Below are 18,294 nucleotides of genomic sequence, written 5' to 3'. Positions count from 1 at the left end.
GGAGCAAAGGAATGAGCACTTTAATTTTTATTCTATAGTTTATTTGGAAATTGTCAGAAATTACACAAAACTGTTGTTTTTATTTTATTTTATTTTGTTAGATACCAAACAATTTTCACATTTGCATCTGCCTTAAATTAAATTCCATTTTTAATGTGAGTAGCTACTATTGTATAGAGAATTACTTCATTTTGGTGCATATTTTTATTGACATTTTTGCAGGCAAGTAAAAGTCTATTTTGGCCTCTATTAAATAAACAAGCAAGCAAACAAATGAAAACCAAAATCCTATTAAATCAGGAAAATATTTGTTCATAAGAGATTGCATTTAGACTTCAGTCACTATCACCAATGACTTCATAATCATGTTGGATGCAGTGGCCTCCATGCAGCCATCTTCTGAAGTTAGCAGAATAAACTAAAGAATATGACCTTGTGACTTTGAAGCTGTTTGCACCATTGCAGCAAGTAACAAGTATAATTTAGATTTGATGAATTCTAAATCCTTTTCTTGTTTTGGTACTTGCAGTTCCGCTTTGGTGGAGATGGTGAGAAGGGCCCAACAATCTCAGCTCAGGAAGCTCAAGCACAAGCTATTCTTCAGCAAGCTAGGGTGAGCAGGAGTCAAAACCCAATTTGTTTTGTATCCTACAGGATGTGAAGTCAAAGATGGGGGTATTTCCTAACACATTCTAAAACTCTGTAAGTATAGAATATGTATGCTGGCTGGCAGCTTTTTCTTGACACCTGATGTTCTGTTTGTTTGTCTTCTCAGATTGCTATGAGAGGTCCACCTGGTCCTATGGGACTCACTGGAAGACCAGGTCCTGTGGTAAGTAGACAAAACAGGGGCACAGGCTTAAGAACATGGTTATGTAGCCCATGGATCTCATTCTGGCCCTGCCTACCCCTCTGTATTTGTACTTGTTTTTTACTTATTTGAAATTAATATGATATAATTAAAGCAATAGTTTGTATACTTATTCAAGGTCTGCAATGCAACTAAATGAGTTTTTATTGTAGGTTTTGTGGTGTTCAGACAGAGCACATTGCTGGACTTACAAAACTGGTGAATAGTTTTACATAAATATCCCTCTACATTCAATCATCTCTGTAATTCTATTAATACAATTTGTTGTAGTAAATATGAAACTCTACAGAAAGAGATACTAAAGCAAGAGTTTGCAGAATCACCTTTACTCAATATTTAAGCTAAATCTGAAAAGTTTGTAAAAACCTTCGCTATAAACAATTAAGAGCCACAGGTTTCTAAAAGAATTAGTCATTTTTATTTCATTCCTGACTTTGATTCAATTGCTAACACCAAATGATCTCGAAATGGCCCTGTGTATGTTAAAATATCTTAGTATTTGTACAGAGTGTGTACATTTGTATTTTTAAGCAGATCTATACAAGAGTTATTCTTTTCTACAGTAATTTTTCTAAAGTAAATAGTAGCTACCAAGCAGAGGATCTGGCTCACAGACTCCTAATTCATCACAACTAGGTATGCAATACTTAAGAAGAGTCAAATACATTTGGTACATATAACAAACTCATACACTATTTCCATCAATGTATTTAGTTCAAGAGACCTGCAGTATAATATTCAGTCTGTACAGACAAAACTCGGGAACTGCTGTAAGCAAGGAGGACTTTGCAAAGACTGGTATGATACTGACAGTGAGTTGGATACCTTTAGCAGAGGTATAACCTGCCTTCATAGTCATACTTTTATGTTTTAAAAGCCTTTATGAATTCCTGTATGTAAAGTTCAACAATATTAATAGTATTAATAGTTGTTTTACTTCTAAACCACCAGGAGGCTGTAGAAATCCAACTCTTTGATCTAGAAACATTTTTTGCCTACAGCTCCAAAAGCAAGTTTCTGGGTCTGTATACTGTTTTTCTACTCAGCTTCTTTCAAGAACGAAAAACTTGGAGTTTTTAGTCTTTATATGCATTTTATTTGGTTAAATTGATCAGGAGCCAATAAGATACATTAGTAACATATTAGTTACTAAAGATCTTAAACATAGCAGTGTCAAAGCTCCAGTCTAGCATCAGCTGAATCTGGTCTTCACATTCTCAGTTAACATAGCATAAAAAAAATGCCTGCCTACAGATACTAAATGTAATCCATTATAATAAAAGCAGAGCTTAAATCAGAGAAACCCCAAGAGAGAATCTCAGCCTACCAAAACCAATCTTTTCTCCATTGCCAGTACCAGTTTGGGATCTGATTTTCTTGCTTAGGACTTGAACTAATACCTGCGAGTTCAGTGGGGATCTTTCCACTCTAGGATGTGAGACTCAGCACTAAGCCAAGCCATTAGATTACTTCTTTCTTCCAATATTAACATAGAAGGATTATCAGTTTTCAAAGGTCTGCAACATTTGTTTCATATTAAATATATACTTTGAGTCACAACATGTTTCAATGATCAAAAATGCAACTATTCTTTTGCACATAATAACAAGCTCCCATATCTTCTTTTCCTGACAGTGTGCTCTATGTGTGCATGCCAGGATTTTTTGGTTTGTTTTGTCTGTTTTTGTGAGACATCTCACATACTTTAACTAGTTCTGCCCCTGATTTCATGCATAGTGTGAATGAATATGTGGTCTTGGCCTGTTTATGATTAAAATTTACTCTTAAAATTTGTATCTTCATTTCATAATAATATTCATTATTATATATTATATGGAAGTTATATAGATTCGCCACTTCTTCAGGGCCAGGGGCACAAAGGACTTGATTAAAACATCACAGAAGTTCATTACAAGACTAGACAGGGTATTTTTCACTGACTACAGTGATCTTTGGATTGAACTCTGAGACAGGTTTTTTTTTTTCTGTACAACATAGAAATAAAGGTTAAAAGGTGGCTTTCAGCTCTGTCTTATTCCCTACAATGGATGCACTGCTGGTTGCATTACTTGTATTCTTACTGTGCTCATATATAGCTCTCAAATAGTAATATAGAGCAGAGGGCTACATTTTGCATTCAAATCTATGTACGTTTTCTTTGGTAAGAGAAATATTTCTGCCCAGTGTTTAGACAATGATAAATCAGATAAATCTGTAGATACAAATGGTGAATTCACACCTTCTGATGAATAGAGGATTATTTGTTATTTCTCCCTGTAATTCATGTATGGAAATAGAAAGTAACTTATTAATTTAAAGAAGCTTTTCTATGCTTAAACAATAGTTGTTGTTTTTTTCTTTTTTTTCATCAAGGGTGGACCTGGAGCAGCAGGTGCTAAAGGTGAAAGTGGTGAACCAGGCCCCCAGGTAAAATGATATTCCCTGTTATGTCTGAGCATGTTTTATCTTTAAGAAAATTTATTCATATCAATTAGAAGAAATCAATCAATTATATGCTTCCTGCATGCAATTGAAGAAAAATATCCTTCATGATATTATCTTATCATTTCAATAATTTGATCAATATTAAAATTGTAGTTAAAATCAATTGTAGTTTGATTGTTCATTCTGACATATGAAAGTAACAATCTTTGTATAACAAAGAGCATTTATCACATGTAGAGTGTCATCAGTTGAAAACCTGTTTTAATATTGTCACTTCAGGCTTTTTTCTCTGTTCAATAATGGTATGTTAGTCTGCAACTGGATGACCTTGGTCTCTGAACTTATCAGATCTCATAAGGTGAGGGAGGTTGAATTTTGTCAGTAATTAAACAGGATATTTTCTCTATATATGTGACATAGCAAGAATAAATCTTTATGAATCTGTACATGTTTTGCTTCTCAGCCTACTATTATATCAACTTCTCCACAGTGATGTCAAAGAGCACTGCAACACATGGAAATGTTTCAGTTTAAATCTAAAATCAATAAGGAGATTGTGAAAGAAATAATGAAATAAGTATCCCAAACAATGATTTTGCCAGATCTCAAGTAGTATCATGGATTTGATGTAATACTAAGTGCCTGTCTTAAAACTGTACATGGACACTTGCAGTAGAAATATAAAATAATAATAAAAAAGAAGCATTCTGAACAGTTGTACAGTCTTTAAGTAAGTTTGTTTACTTGTTTTTTTAATATTTTTTTTTTATTTTCTTACACAATATTTGTGAATGGCTTGTCCTTACCATTGCTTTTTTTCACCTGAAAAAGCATTTGGATTGGGGGTGAGAAAATTTTCCACAGTTACACCCATACAGTCATCAGCAGAAGTTTGGAAAGTGAAACGTTTTTTTGGTCTGGGATAAATTGGTCCCTCTCTTGTTAAACCCATGTTGTGTAAAGCTAAGACAGCATGTGAGCTCTTTACTAGCACAACTCTTGTTTGTGTAGATATCTGAAATAAGCACTCTTTAGTTTTCACAAAATAATTATAAAGTAATTATAATTATAATAAAATAATTTTGGCATGAGAGGAAGAAGGTTTTTCAAACTACAGGACTGAGATCTTTAAAGCCATTAAAAGAATGTAAGGAATTTACATGGTAACTTATGCCATGTGTAGTGCCATCTCATGAAAATTGTTAAAATTCATAATGCTAAGGCCAGTTTGGATGCCTGTGTACTTTTAAAAGTAATGGTAATCTGGGAACCAGAATTCATCTCCTAGGGGAAAAAATTCAGCTTTGTATAGAAGAAATCTTACCTTGTTCTTGAGGTGAGTTTTTTCACTAGCTTTTTGCTGACATTAATGGAATTCTAAATATTATCCTCTTTAAACACAGGGTCCTCGTGGTGTCCAAGGTGCCCCTGGTCCAAGTGGAAAAGCTGGCAAAAGGGTAGGTAGCATATAGATCAGTTCTGCCCTGGATAAATAGTTTTTGTTTAAATGTATTTAAATATTGATTTATTCCATTGCATTTTCAAATGTTTACCCTTTTGGGTTTTTTAGGGACGTCCTGGAGCTGATGGTGCCAGAGGAATGCCAGGAGAACCTGGTGCAAAGGTAAATAATAATGAGACCTGAGGCTTTAGTTCAGTCTTGGAATGTGCTAGACAGATTTTATGTGGGTACCACAGTTTCATCCAGGCCAACCCAAAATTCTCCTCTCAAGTGAAAATACTGAGGTTTCAGATAGCTGGGTCAGATGCAAGAGCTGAGAATGAATAATCCATTTAAAATATGGTAATTAATGGTAATTCCTAGTAGTCTGACTTTGAAGAAATTTGATTCTTGGGGCATGATTTCTCTCTCTCTGAGTTAGTTTCTAGTTACAGAATATCAGTAATAGTAAAGTCAGTTTTTCAATTGCAAAGTGCAGCTAGACTCAGGCTTTTAATTTCACTGTGAAAATTCTTTTTATAAATAGCATAAGTACAGTACAGTGAAAAAGCTGTGGCATCTTCTCTTGCTACAATTTATAGAAACAAATTTTGTGAGTTTGATCTATATGCTCAGCCCCGTGTGTTTCATTCAGTAACAGAAGGGTACATACCACCCAAGGGTAGAAACTAACTTTTAGGGAAAGTCACTATTTATTCAGACAATTTAACAATCATTTACTAAAGTTGTGATTTCTTTCCAAGGGTGACAGAGGATTTGATGGTCTTCCTGGCCTCCCTGGTGACAAAGGTAACCGGGTAAGAATTAAATTATGTACATTTATACAACACCAAACTAAAAGAGTCCCAGAAATAATTCATTATTTATTAAGAACAGCACTAAGGACTGAGGGAAAAGTTAGAATAATATCAACTTTTCACTCTACAAATAATAGCTGTACTATCAGGCAATGTATTCCTTGTGAAACTTTTGAGTAATATCAATCAGTAGACAAAAAATATATAAATTTATAGTTTAAATATATTTGCAGAATTTATATCACATCTTCAGCTAGGTTTTGCTCTAATTTTTCTTAGTTCAGGAATTTGCCTATTGGACTTCAAGTCATTGCTCTAAAGAGTAATAAGGAAAGGAAATCAGCATGAAGTTTCTGTATCAGGATCATGCCAAATTTCAAGTTGCTTAGAAGTTTGCTCAAAAAAAAATGGATATGAATAATTTCAAACTAAATTGTTTAGTGGGGCTTATTCCAACAATGGCAGCTAAAGAAAGGTCACAGTCAAGTCAGATAAATTAGGAAGATTTTAGTAAAATTTAAAACAACTAAAATACTTGTTCCTTTTGGAATAAGTCTATGGAACAAATCTATGGAATGAGACTTCATCTTTCCCCATAAAGTGCAGAAATAATCACAGCCAGGGATTTCTGCTTCAGATTATACTCTAATGTAGGTGCTAGCACCCTGCTGAGTGTCCCTCCTTTACTGTTGTCCTGGTAAGTGCAGTGCACCATGAAAGAAACAGTGAATGGGAATGTCATCAAAGCCATTTCCAAATGTGCTAAAGCTCAGTGACCAAGGAATTATTACCTCACCTCACCCTTCAGTGGGTAAACACAGTTGTACTTCCTAGAAAAGCTCAGCAATGCTGGCTACCAGACCCTAATCTAGTTCTTTTTAATTGCATCTAAGGATACCCTTGAGTTCTGTTTGCAGTGGATAAAGAATGTCTGCAGTCGTGAAGAATTTTTTTACTCCTCTTTCAGCATCCCTGTTTAGGTAAAGAGTGTAAAGTAGTCAGTGCATCCCATAATAGAAGAAGCATGCTCAGCAGGCCAACAGCAGAGGGGGCTCGGCATTAAGCACTTGCCACCTGCATTTGGAGGGCTGAACAGAAATTTGGCCTGTAAGGCACTATGTGTCTGCTTTCCAGCCTGGAAAGTACCTTCCAAGTCATAAAGAAATATTTTTTTCAAATATTCATTTTTTTTTCCATATTTCCATCCCAAAATTAAAAATGTAGCAAACATGTCCTCTTCTTACCCCAAAAAATAGAAAAATAAGTTTGGGTTTAGATTTTCAAAATAATAATGAAAATAATGACTTATTTTCATATTCTTTCATCCCACTATTTAAAAATCACCACATTCTTGTATGCACTGTTGTCCTTGTGGAAATAGCTCAGTCCAAAGTCAGATAGGATAGTTACAGCTCTGAGTCTTATATAGTGACAACATATAATGCAAATGTTCAGCTCTCTTTGGCTTGCAATAATAAACAGAGCAAGATAAGTGAAATACTTGTGTTTAAGCTATATTTCAGCTGTAAAAGAATCAACATTGAAAAGCCTAACTTTAGAGTAAAGTTTCAGGACTGATTTTAGAATTAATCATATTGGACATATGAGTTGCAAATGGAATGTCTCTCTTAGAGTATGTCTCTGTCAAACACAAGTTTTCAGACAGGAGTTACTGAATGAGATTCTTGGACTTCCAGTGTAGAACAGATCACATCACATGAAGTCATATGTCTTTTAACATCATTATCTGTGACTGAACTTTTCTTATTTAGATTTACTAGTTGCACAACTCTTCTTCAGTATAAAAGTAAGACACTTTAGACTTTTAAAATAGGCCCAGGGAAAAAGAAATTCAGGCTTTAAGAGAACACTTGAAGGAAAGAAAAGGAGCTGAAAAACTGAATGCTCATAATGATAGGAAGTTTTGTTCTTACTGAATGACAATACTGGACACTGGATGCACACTCCTAATCTATATCTAAGTACCATGTGACTGCAAGAAGAGAAAGTTCATCATAAAGGGGATGACCTATTTCAGTATTTGAAAGCCTAAGTCAGTCTTCACCTGAATATTAATTGGAAGCCAGAGGAAAGACCACACCTCTCATGCGTGGTGTCATTTAACTTGTAGAAAAACAAGTTAAATTACACTTTCAGAAGTGTCATTTAACTTGTAGAAAAACAAGTTAAATTACACTTTCAGAAGTGTCATTTAACATGTAGAAAAACACATTCTCTAACTGCAGATAGCATAGAGTAGTTGCAGAAGCTAGCAAAATACATGAATTGCTATATGAATTCATCTTGAAGGTGTTAGAGAGCTGTTCATAAAGTTTCACTTTCTCTTTCATGCTGAGGGAGGACAGAAAGGCAGTTGAATAAATCCCTAAAGGCAGTAGAAATTAATATCCCTAGTACTGGGGGATGTGCTCTGGGTATATGAGGGTTGCCTAAAATTCCCTAGGAAAGTTTGGAAGTGTAAAGAGCAGAGGCACTGAACAGTGACTCCATATATCTCTACCAGAATGCCCAGCAGTGGTCAGGCTCCTTGGAGACATTGATAAAATTAAGGCAAACAGCATGAATACTTGGGTGCTGTCCAATGCCAGAAGGAAGTCACAGTCTCAAAGCCCGCTGCCCAGAAGGAGGTCAGTCAGTGGTGTTTGAGCTCTGTAGCACACTAGTTCTCTTTAGGAACTGGGAAAGAAAAATAAATCCTAAAAGTATGATCCAGAGTCTACTGAGGTTCTGCATATATAGACTTGAAAAGCCTCTGAGGGGAAGTGTGGAAGTCTGGCTGCCTTCCAAAGCCTCAGACAAACCAGTCCCCAAGGCTCTCAGTAGCTGGTGCCAGGGTGCATGGTTCTGAAAGGTGGTTAGTAAATCTCTGTATATTCCTGGGCCCTGCAGCTGGTTTCTTAACTTCTGCCCCATGTAAACAACTTATTTTACTGCACAAATACATTGTGTAGGGGAGAGAGATGGTGGTGATGAGACAAAGGAAAATATGGGTAACACTACCTTTTGTAGATGTAGCTTGTGTATGTTCTGGGGCCAAAAATCACAGAATCAGAGAATCACAGAATATTCTGAATTGGAAGGGACCCACAAGCATCACCAAGTCCAGCTCTTGTTACAGAGTGAAATTGTACAAACGCAAGTTTTTCATGGTTTCAAAAATGCTCATCTGTTCTTATACTAAGGTAATGAAAGATTTTACTGAGTAAATGATTTTACTCAGTGATTTTATATAACTTAGAGATTTGTATCACTGTGTTAAGACATGTTTTGACACATCAAGCTTCAGCTAACATATTTGTTTTAATTTCCCTTCTCATCCATTATTGTTTCCATCAGCAGAAAGTTCCCATCAGTTATTTTAATGACTTTCCTTATCCTACAGGGAGACCGTGGCCCACAGGGACCTCCTGGCTTACCTGGTGAAGATGGATCAAGAGTAAGTTGCTGTTCACACAGGAAAATAGAGTGAATCCTCATATGATGGGAATAAGGTCATGATAAATGTTTGTTGGGTTTTTTCTTAAAACTTGTTTTCCTTTTGCACAAAAACAGGGAGAAGATGGGGAAGTTGGACCAAGAGGTCTCCCAGGTGAAGCTGTAAGCAATTATTTCTTATTCTGCTTCTGTTGCAAAAAAAAAACATGTTCAGATATTTTTCCAATTTATTAAACTATTCTGAATTGCAGGTATAAAAATTACTTCACCTGTTTGCATATAGAGAATACTGTTTCTGGTTGAAAAACAAACAAATTGAATGTTTTGTTTAGGGTTGAAACACCACTTACAGGATTAGAATTAAGTTAAGGACATACCCAGCTAAGTATGTACAATTTCCAGAATCACAAATGGTATTTCTTAGCCAATTGTGTAAAATCAGTAACTTGTGTCCTTGATACATCAGAATACAGTCAAGCCCCTGTTTCTTCTAAACTGTTACCTAAATATCTACTTATTAGAAAGTAATGTCTGGGTTCTCTTATTTCACACTACCATGCTTCATTGTGTATTTTACACTTGTTTCACATACAGAATTTCCACTCCTGTCAGTTGGAATTCTGCAGGTGCTGTCACTGCAGAACAGAGTTCTGCATTGCAGGCAAGAAATCAAGCCTCAAAAGGAGAATTTTACCCTAAATGTCTGATCTACTGCTGGCTACTCATGAAGTATAAAGACCTGCTACAGTCAGTGTCAGTGATTTGTGACTATACCATACATGAGGAGACTGGAGACTTGTTCTGCCTACTTTAGTAGCAGAACATGAATGACGACAGTAATGAAAACTACTCATTCACATAGTATAGAATGAAAATATGTTATAGACTAAAATCTTGTTCACCCTATCTATGAGACTAGCCATTGGCCTTTTGTGAGTTTTTTTAGGGATAAGAGCAAAAAAATCTACTTCTTGTTTCTAGAATGTCTTGTATTTATTGTGATAAAATTACTAGCAATTTTTAATTACTTATTGGATCCTTACTAGAGATAAAAACATAATTTTGTACTTAGAATAGTATTGTAGAGTATGACACACCATCATATTTTCAAAAGAAAGGAATACAAATATGTATATTACTGTTCAGGTCAGATCTTCAGGCCACAACACAGCTGAAATTTTAGTGGAAGATGCTGTGCCAATGTTCTGCACCAGGAAATATAAATACCAGTCTCCCACCTTTCTTTGAAATGACCATACAGAGGTCAAAATAAAACTTGCCCTTCCACTGACATCCAGTTCAGAAATACAGTGCCCTTGAGGAAAATCTGTTATCAGTGAATTTTTCCCTTTCTTCTTTTCTTTCTTCTAAACACCCATGCTACCTTCCTGGCATACTTCCTACCCCTTATTCCATTCCTCAGCCAGTCCTGCTCACAGGCGTTTCTGTTCAGAAAAAAATCATGCAGGTGTCAATAAGGGTTTCTTCTCTTGCAGGGTCCACGGGGATTACTGGGCCCCAGAGGAGCACCTGGGCCCCCTGGACAACCTGTACGTATGAGCTGTCGAGTATTTCCAGTTTCCAGAAGGAAAAAAGGAAGTCCACTGAAAATTGCTCTTGTTATATCGTTTGTTGTAGGGCATTGCAGGTATTGATGGACCTTCAGGCCCAAAGGGAAACATGGTGAGTAAATAAACTGGGAATTACAAAGATTCTAAGAATGCTTTCCACATTCTCTCATCCCTGCAACTGTGCCATCCCTTCCATGTAATTAAACTTTTATGTCAACTATTTGGATTCATTATGATTTTATATGGAAAAGACAAGGCTTCTATTACTTAGTTTTCAGCCAAAAGCCCTGACCATGCTTTCTCTCAGACTCCTTTAGTACCATGGACTCCAGTGCTCAGGTCCTATGTGTGGGCTGTTATTCTCTGCTAAAGAAAAGGTCATGATATTCATTAACATGAAAAAATTTCATACTGGAGAGAAAGTTGCTGGTAGACTTTAAAGAAGGAGGAACAAAGATGAGTTTGTACTCCTTTTAGTCTTGACAATGAAGATCTGTAGTACAGAAATGCAAACCTAATGCCCTGCTATTTTTTGCATGGTAGGGTCCTCAAGGGGAACCAGGACCTCCTGGTCAGCAAGGAATTCCAGGCCCACAAGTAAGTGTAAAGGAATTCTCAAGAAATACGATGTACTGTGCAGCAAATGTTTATTAAATGGAAATTACTAAAAAGTTTGCTTTTCATGTGCAAAACTGATAAAGCTTCAAGGATTTTATAAATAATGCTGCAAATGTGCTGAGGGCAGTGGCAGCAGAGTTTCAAGTAAGTTTTCAGAGGGATTTTTCATTCAGGAGAAAAATGACTCATTCAGTGTTCCTGGAATGCTGCAGGAATGGCCACACCTGGAGGAGGGTTCTGAATAGGATCTTGTTACAGACCTACTGCCAGAATAGTGGCTTGTGCAAAAGACTCGCACAAAACTCCTGACCTAACTTGTAAGGGGGGGGGGAAAAGGCACTTATATTTGCCCGTGTGTTGAAACAGATTAATGAGGGACCTTTAGTATGTACATTGTTCTCCCTGGTTTCTCACACTGGCTTCTTTCTAACAGGGGCTTCCTGGTCCTCAAGGTCCTATTGGGCCTCCTGGTGAAAAAGTAAGTTACAGCATTATTTTGTTATTTCATAGTCAGTTCTATGTCACAACCTTATTTATCAGCCTGAGAGCTTTGCTATATTTTATGCACTAGTAAGCTCAATTTAAATATTAGATCTTCCTGAAATCATCAATAAATGAATAACCAATGAACACCCAATGGCCTTCTTCTCATATACCCTTTTTCACAAACATAACTGCCTCCCTTTATTTTGGATTAATTTTGTGTTATTACCTGCAGAATCCCATCTACAATATTAAACAATTTGTACTTGTAGGTTACTTAATTTCCCAGCAAGCTGCAAAAATAATTTTTCTGAATCTTTTTTTATAACAAAGTTTTACCTATTCAAGTCTGATTCTTTTCTTTTTTCAAGGATTATATTATGACATAACTCTGCAATATAATTGGCATACTATAGTGTCCTTTGGTGGCTTTCTCCTCATCTGTTCTTTTGGCTTGAAACCTGTCTTCTATTCATTTCAAACATGTCACTATTGAATTTTATGCTAATTTTATTATTCTCCCTTTTTTGCTGAATTCCTGCTTAATTAATTCTTTGATTTTTCTACTCTTCACTGTTTACTCTATTTTTTTTGAAAAATCAATACTTTTTACCTGTCTGTGTGTTTAAGTATTATTCTAGTGAAATGGACAAGTCCCGTGATATCTGCATTTCCTAGGCTTTCACAAAGGCATACCAGGCCTTTCAGCTATGAGCACTGGAGTTCTCTGCACTCTGCCTCTTAAACTTGTTGATAACTTTCATTGGTGAATCCTATTATGCCTGAAATTCCTAATAGTACTTAATTTTGTACACTGGAGGACTCTTCCCTACCTTGTGTTATGTATGTGCATGTTCATAGGGTAATTCTTGAAGCTTGTTCTCAGGCAAGCATCTCATTTAAAATTATGGCTCATTTTTGTAGGCTAAAGATTGTAAGAACTGGCCTTATTTACATATCATATTAAACTGTCATTCTGGCTTTGGTTTTATTTTTGTCATATCCCTGATATCCATATCAAGGGACTTAGGTATGACTGCATTTTATGTCCTTTGCTCTTAGGGTCACATGTGTTGGACATGTTTGCTATTGTTTTTAAGATGTGTGTCTGTTACTGCATTTAGGGGCCACAAGGCAAGCCTGGCCTTCCTGGCCTTCCCGGTTCTGATGGGCCTCCTGTAAGTAAAGAAATATTTAATCCTTTGAATGTTTAACTACTTTTACTAAGTAATAAATACTTCTAGATACCTGTGTTACAAAAACAAAATGGAGGGGAAAAGCAATGGTAGTCCTAGCTGGCAACAGCATTATACAATCCATGTAAATTCCCTATATCATTTGAGCTATTAAAACTATGAGAATTACATTTTGAAGCAGCTGCTAAAAACATCTGTATGCTTTTAAAATGTGGTCCCAGATGTTGAAATGTCTCTGCAACATCTTCAGGGATGCATAAATAACCTACTAACACACAAAGGTCCAAATACTATCCCACTGTATCCTACCATGTCAGTCTGGCAGAGCAAATCACCTGTAAAGATGTTCACCACTTGTTCTCTGAGGAAACATAGAACAACCTACCTCTTTCTCAGTTTCCTGGTTTAAGGTGCATATTATGTGCTTAAGGTGCTTCTTGTATTGTCTAGACTGGGACATACCTAAGCCGAACTTCGTGACTGCCAAGAAATTCAGCTTCACTGTGAGGCTGCAGTATCTCATGTGGACAGAGTGTAACCACTTGAACAGCTAGCTTAGGCATTCAGCTTAAATGGGATCATTTGCCATAATGGCATGCCCATACACTTGTTCTCTTGCAGCAAAAACATACATTTTATACCACTAAGACCCTTTAGACAATGTTATTTCTGAGACCTTGTCTACCCTCCCCATGCAATTTTCCCTTACAATTTTTCTTTGAGGTGAAATCTGTATTTCTTAAACCTGACTTTTAGCAAGGTTTGCAAGGTCACTGCAAATATATTGCAAACACAGAACTGTTCCCAGGGCTCTCACAGTCTAGCCTATTACCTTCCAAAGTACCAATTTAATGGAGAATGTTAAGTGTGCAATGATTGCCCAGCTGAGTGTATTTTGAATCATTGTCTAAACATTTGAATGTTTCCCCTTATCCTTTCCTGTGTGCTGGAACCAATGCTAATTTCCAAACACAAGCCTTATTTGTCATCTGCATTTTGTTAAACCTTCAAAGCAGGGAGAAAATGCTGTAAGAGATAATCAGGTGTCAGCACAGGTCTGTATCTGACACAGGCCCCTGCTGTGATGGGTTGATTCCAGCAGCCAAATAAATACCCACCTACTCACTGGCCCACTCCTCCCACAGCAGGGGAGGGCACAGAATCGCAAGGGGAAAACAAGAAAGCTCCTGGGCTGAGGTAACAACAGCTTAATAAGTGGAACAAAGCTATGCACACAAGCTAAGTACAAGAAGGGATTCATTCACTGCTGCCAGTCTGCAGGCAGATGGCCAGCTGGGAAGTTGGTTAGGAATGTCCTCCTTCCTCCTCCTTTCCCTGAGCTTTTATTACTGAGTATGACATCATTTGGTACGGAATATTTCCCCGGTCAATGTGGAACAGTGTCCCAGCTGTGTCCCCTCACAGCTCCGTGCCCTCCTGCAGCCTAGTCACAATTATCTGTTAATCTTTAGTTTCATTAAATTGCCTTTAAATTTTGCAATTTAAGTGCAAATTTTGTAAGAAAGGAAAACAGTGGATTGGCTAATGTTTTGAGTGCTATAGTACTAACTTCAGTGATATAAATCAAAGTCTAAAATGTAAATGTGTTTTGTTTAAAAAGCAAGTCAGAGTTTAGAACAAAGACACAGAATGTTGAAACTAGATCAACCTTCTTTTGAACCTTTAATAAATTCTGTAATTTAAAAATAATTTTAGGAATGTCTTTATGCTACAAAATAAATCCCCCTTGTTTCAAAATCAAAGGTGAGAGTCTCTTACATTAAAAGCCTCTTACTGCTGAAATATTAATTAAACTAAAGGCCTGGTCAGCATTTTCCTGAAAATATTGATATGAATGTACCTATTGTCTAGTAATTGTCTTACCTATTGTAAGTTTTTCCTTTGTTATGTAAATTATATTGGTATTGAAAGTAAAACCTTTCTTCAAATTTTGTGTGTCTATTCTAATGCAAAAGAAATGTGGTTAATGACCTGAAATTCAAAAGTTTAAATAATTGTGTTTTTATAATAAAATGTCACTCCTTAAAAATGCTCGCTTTTCAAATCAGATACATTTCTCGTTAACAGGGTCACCCTGGCAAAGAGGGTCAGTCTGGAGATAAAGGTGCATTGGTGAGTTTTAAAACTTTTCCATTTATTTACATATATTTCAAGAAAACTTTTGGCGGTTTTTCATCTTTATGACAAATTTGTCACATTTGTTGCTTACAAGAACTATTTAAGAAGACAATAGACACCCATGACACATTTAAAACATCTTTTCACAGACAAACATATATAATAAAAATATTAGAGATTATACATAATATAAAGACTGTGCTTTTAAAGTAACACTCATCTTGGAGTTTGTGGAATGCCAATGAATAGTTGTGCACATTTCATGCAAATAACTTGCAAATATTTTGAGTTTCCAATTTTGTTGTATGGAGTACTCACATTCTTCAGAATTTGCTTTTTTTGAAGGTATAAAACTACTTGCAGAGACCATGCATTTTTTAGGTCATCTTCAACTCAGTGTCAGTGTAAAGTATTTTTTCAATCTTAGTCTTAGAGCTCCATACAGTGTTCTGTTTACTCAGTATTGACCCTTATTTATCCAGAATAAATAATTTCAGGAGCAATACTAAAAGTTGTGTTCTGGATGACAGGATAAGCAAATTAATAGGACATTTCAGAAAGTATCGCACCACTGACATCAGCATATTATATTTGTCAGAAGTGTTGTTATCTGTAAAAGACATGATTTCTTAAGATAAATCTTACACACAGCATTTATGTTTTGAAAGTCCAGGCATGTTGCCAGTTCTTAAGTCTTTTCAATTTACTGATCCATTTCAGCCAAATTTGGTCGAAAGTTCAGTTTCTCAGAGATGTGAACAGTCCAAACGTTTTTTGAAAAGACACATTGGAGACAGGAAAAAGACTCTTTCAATGTCCCCATTAGTAAAAGATTTTGTGATCTGTCCTTCTCAGACATGGGAGAATCAGCAAAGCAGCTCAGAGGTATCATGTTTCCAGGCTTCCTGGCTTCCACCCTTCACAGAACTCAGTTTCTCTGGGCCTTGCCATCAGATTGGATAGATCCAAGCTGAAGATCATTAAAATACTCAGTGAAATGTAACTAAAATAATTCAGGCACCAGTCAGTATTGGTAGCACCATGAGCATTTTAGCTTTCAGGCTTGGGATGTCATTTTTTTTTCTTTTTTCTTTTTTTTTAACCATAATTTTTTGTTATTCTCATTATTTTGATCTCTATTTTTGACTTGTGTCATTATCATAATTAGCCTATAAATTTTCTCCAATAAAACACCACTGGTTTCTTAATGGCATATATTTTTTGTTTCTGATTCCTTGTTCTCTTTTACAATTACCATTGTTTCAGATAATTTATATTGTGGATATATGTTTCCCAAATATACAAGTTAAATCCAAGTTCATAATTAGTTCATAATTCTTTTAATAGCTTATGGTGACATTGAATGGTGTTTGTTGATGCCTTAACTTTTCTTAGTGGCAGGCAGCCCAGTGTTATTTTGCTGTTTCATACATTATACTGAAAGAATAAGGATTGGATTCCGAAGAGAACTGCTTGCTAACCAAAAACTGCACAAACAAATGTTCTTTGCTTCAATGTATTTTAGGGGCCTCCAGGTCCTCAGGGTCCTATTGGATACCCAGGTCCTCGTGGTGTAAAGGTAAGATTTAATTATTGGATTCCTCCTCTCACATCTTTTGAATATATGCATCTGGGTAATTCTTTATATTTTTCCTTTAGGGTGCCGATGGTGTACGTGGACTCAAGGGATCCAAAGGTGAAAAGGTAAATCTGACTGCAGTTAATTCTTTTCCCTTTTTACATTGCAGCCTCTTCTGTCTCCTTCACTGCAGTATGCTTTATCTCACAGCAGTGAATTTATTTTTGCCTTTTCCCAAAGGCATATCAAGCCCAGTGCCTAAATCAGTGACCTTCATGGTATTTACACTGCTACTAAGTGAATATTAAACCTTCAGTTATTAGAATGGTTTTGAATCCTCTTTGCACCAGTTTAGATAACTTCTCTCTAAAGTGGCCTTGAGTAGAGAATTAGACATCCCTCCCTTATTAGTACATACTATAGTGGGATATTGAGAGGCTTGTGCATCAGAGAGATTTGCAGTGACAATACTGTTTTTATCTGTTTTGATAGATCCATAAAATAGATCTGTATTTTTTTATGTACATTGGGCTTTTTTGTGTACATTGCTTTTTAGGCTCAAGGTATTTTGTCCCTGATCTTTAGCTTTGCTGAAGTGATGGACAGCCCCAGTTAGATCTATATTTATGAATGTGAAGAAAGCTCTTCTTCCCCAGATACCATTAATTCTGTTTGTAGAGCTCTTCCTAGAGCAAACACCAACCACTGTGGTCTGGGCTGACTCCTGATGGTCTGCGGTGCTGAAACTGTGGCCAGTGTTGGTTTAAGGTCACGCTTCCTTCAGCACTCAAAATGAGACACACACAACAGACTCCACCAGTCACACCTCCTGAACACACAGGCAAATCCACTCTCATGGCTCTGATGGCTAATATATATCTATATATAGATAAATATATGGTCTAGAGATATTTATAGATATTTCTAAAGCAGAAGACTGTCTTGCCAAAAAACCTGAATTCAGAACTTAGCTCAGATACAAGAGCTGCTGTACATTTTCAAGCCTTCCTAAACCACAGTTTGTCTAGGCTGCATGCTTATTTTAGAGTTGCTCATTAAATCTAAGATGAAAAGAGTGTGTTTAACACCCATGGAGACTGGACAGTTCAAAACCCCAGATTTTTCTTGTGCCTTATTGGGTGATTAATATCCTGCTTGGACAAAATACAGGACTAATATATAAATATGTTTCATAGATGTGTGTATATTTATCTGTGTATATCAATGAATACTGATTAGCACAATGTCTACAATATTTTTGTGTTCTTAAAACTTATTTCACAGTTGCAGTAAGACAGCAAATTCTTTAAATACCTCCAAAGGTCACACAAAGCTATTTCATTATTTGTTCTCTAGTATTTTAGGGGTGTGTTCACAGGCCTTTTTTTACTGAAATTATTCAGCTGCCATTGCATGGGGGAGAGCAGTTCAAGAGAACAAAGTAAATAACCTTATCATTCAGGGAAGCCCCCATATCCCTGGAATGCTCCAGGAATATCAGACCATTAAATGTGACTAGAACTCTTTAGGTATTTTATTTTATGTTACCAGCAGAGAAAGAAATAGAGGATTCAGCTTTCTCCTCCTACACAGAATAAAATCAGCCAGTCTTGTAGATCTCAATAGCTGGATCTTCACTGTGAAAACTGAAGAAGAGTTTCAGTTCATTTGGCAGCC

At 36.2% G+C, this 18,294-nt stretch overlaps 1 protein-coding gene across 1 annotated transcript in view; it reads left to right on the top strand.

Moving 5' to 3' along the window:
* Positions 1-18,294, top strand: part of COL11A1 (collagen type XI alpha 1 chain) — a 130,106-nt gene that overhangs the window by 52,040 nt on the left and 59,772 nt on the right. The window contains exons 15-30 of the mRNA XM_031505522.2: positions 530-613; positions 776-832; positions 3,245-3,298; positions 4,720-4,773; positions 4,887-4,940; positions 5,522-5,575; positions 8,979-9,032; positions 9,149-9,193; positions 10,528-10,581; positions 10,670-10,714; positions 11,146-11,199; positions 11,654-11,698; positions 12,828-12,881; positions 14,988-15,032; positions 16,564-16,617; positions 16,698-16,742. Coding sequence (XP_031361382.2) covers positions 530-613; positions 776-832; positions 3,245-3,298; positions 4,720-4,773; positions 4,887-4,940; positions 5,522-5,575; positions 8,979-9,032; positions 9,149-9,193; positions 10,528-10,581; positions 10,670-10,714; positions 11,146-11,199; positions 11,654-11,698; positions 12,828-12,881; positions 14,988-15,032; positions 16,564-16,617; positions 16,698-16,742 — 852 coding nt within the window. The remainder of the gene's footprint in view (positions 1-529; positions 614-775; positions 833-3,244; positions 3,299-4,719; positions 4,774-4,886; positions 4,941-5,521; positions 5,576-8,978; positions 9,033-9,148; positions 9,194-10,527; positions 10,582-10,669; positions 10,715-11,145; positions 11,200-11,653; positions 11,699-12,827; positions 12,882-14,987; positions 15,033-16,563; positions 16,618-16,697; positions 16,743-18,294) is intronic.

The sequence above is a fragment of the Lonchura striata genome, chromosome 9 (genome assembly GCF_046129695.1).
Source record: "Lonchura striata isolate bLonStr1 chromosome 9, bLonStr1.mat, whole genome shotgun sequence".
Lineage (NCBI taxonomy): Eukaryota > Metazoa > Chordata > Aves > Passeriformes > Estrildidae > Lonchura > Lonchura striata.
The sequence above is the reverse complement of the archived record's forward strand: the minus strand, read 5'-3'. Positions and strand labels throughout refer to the sequence as shown.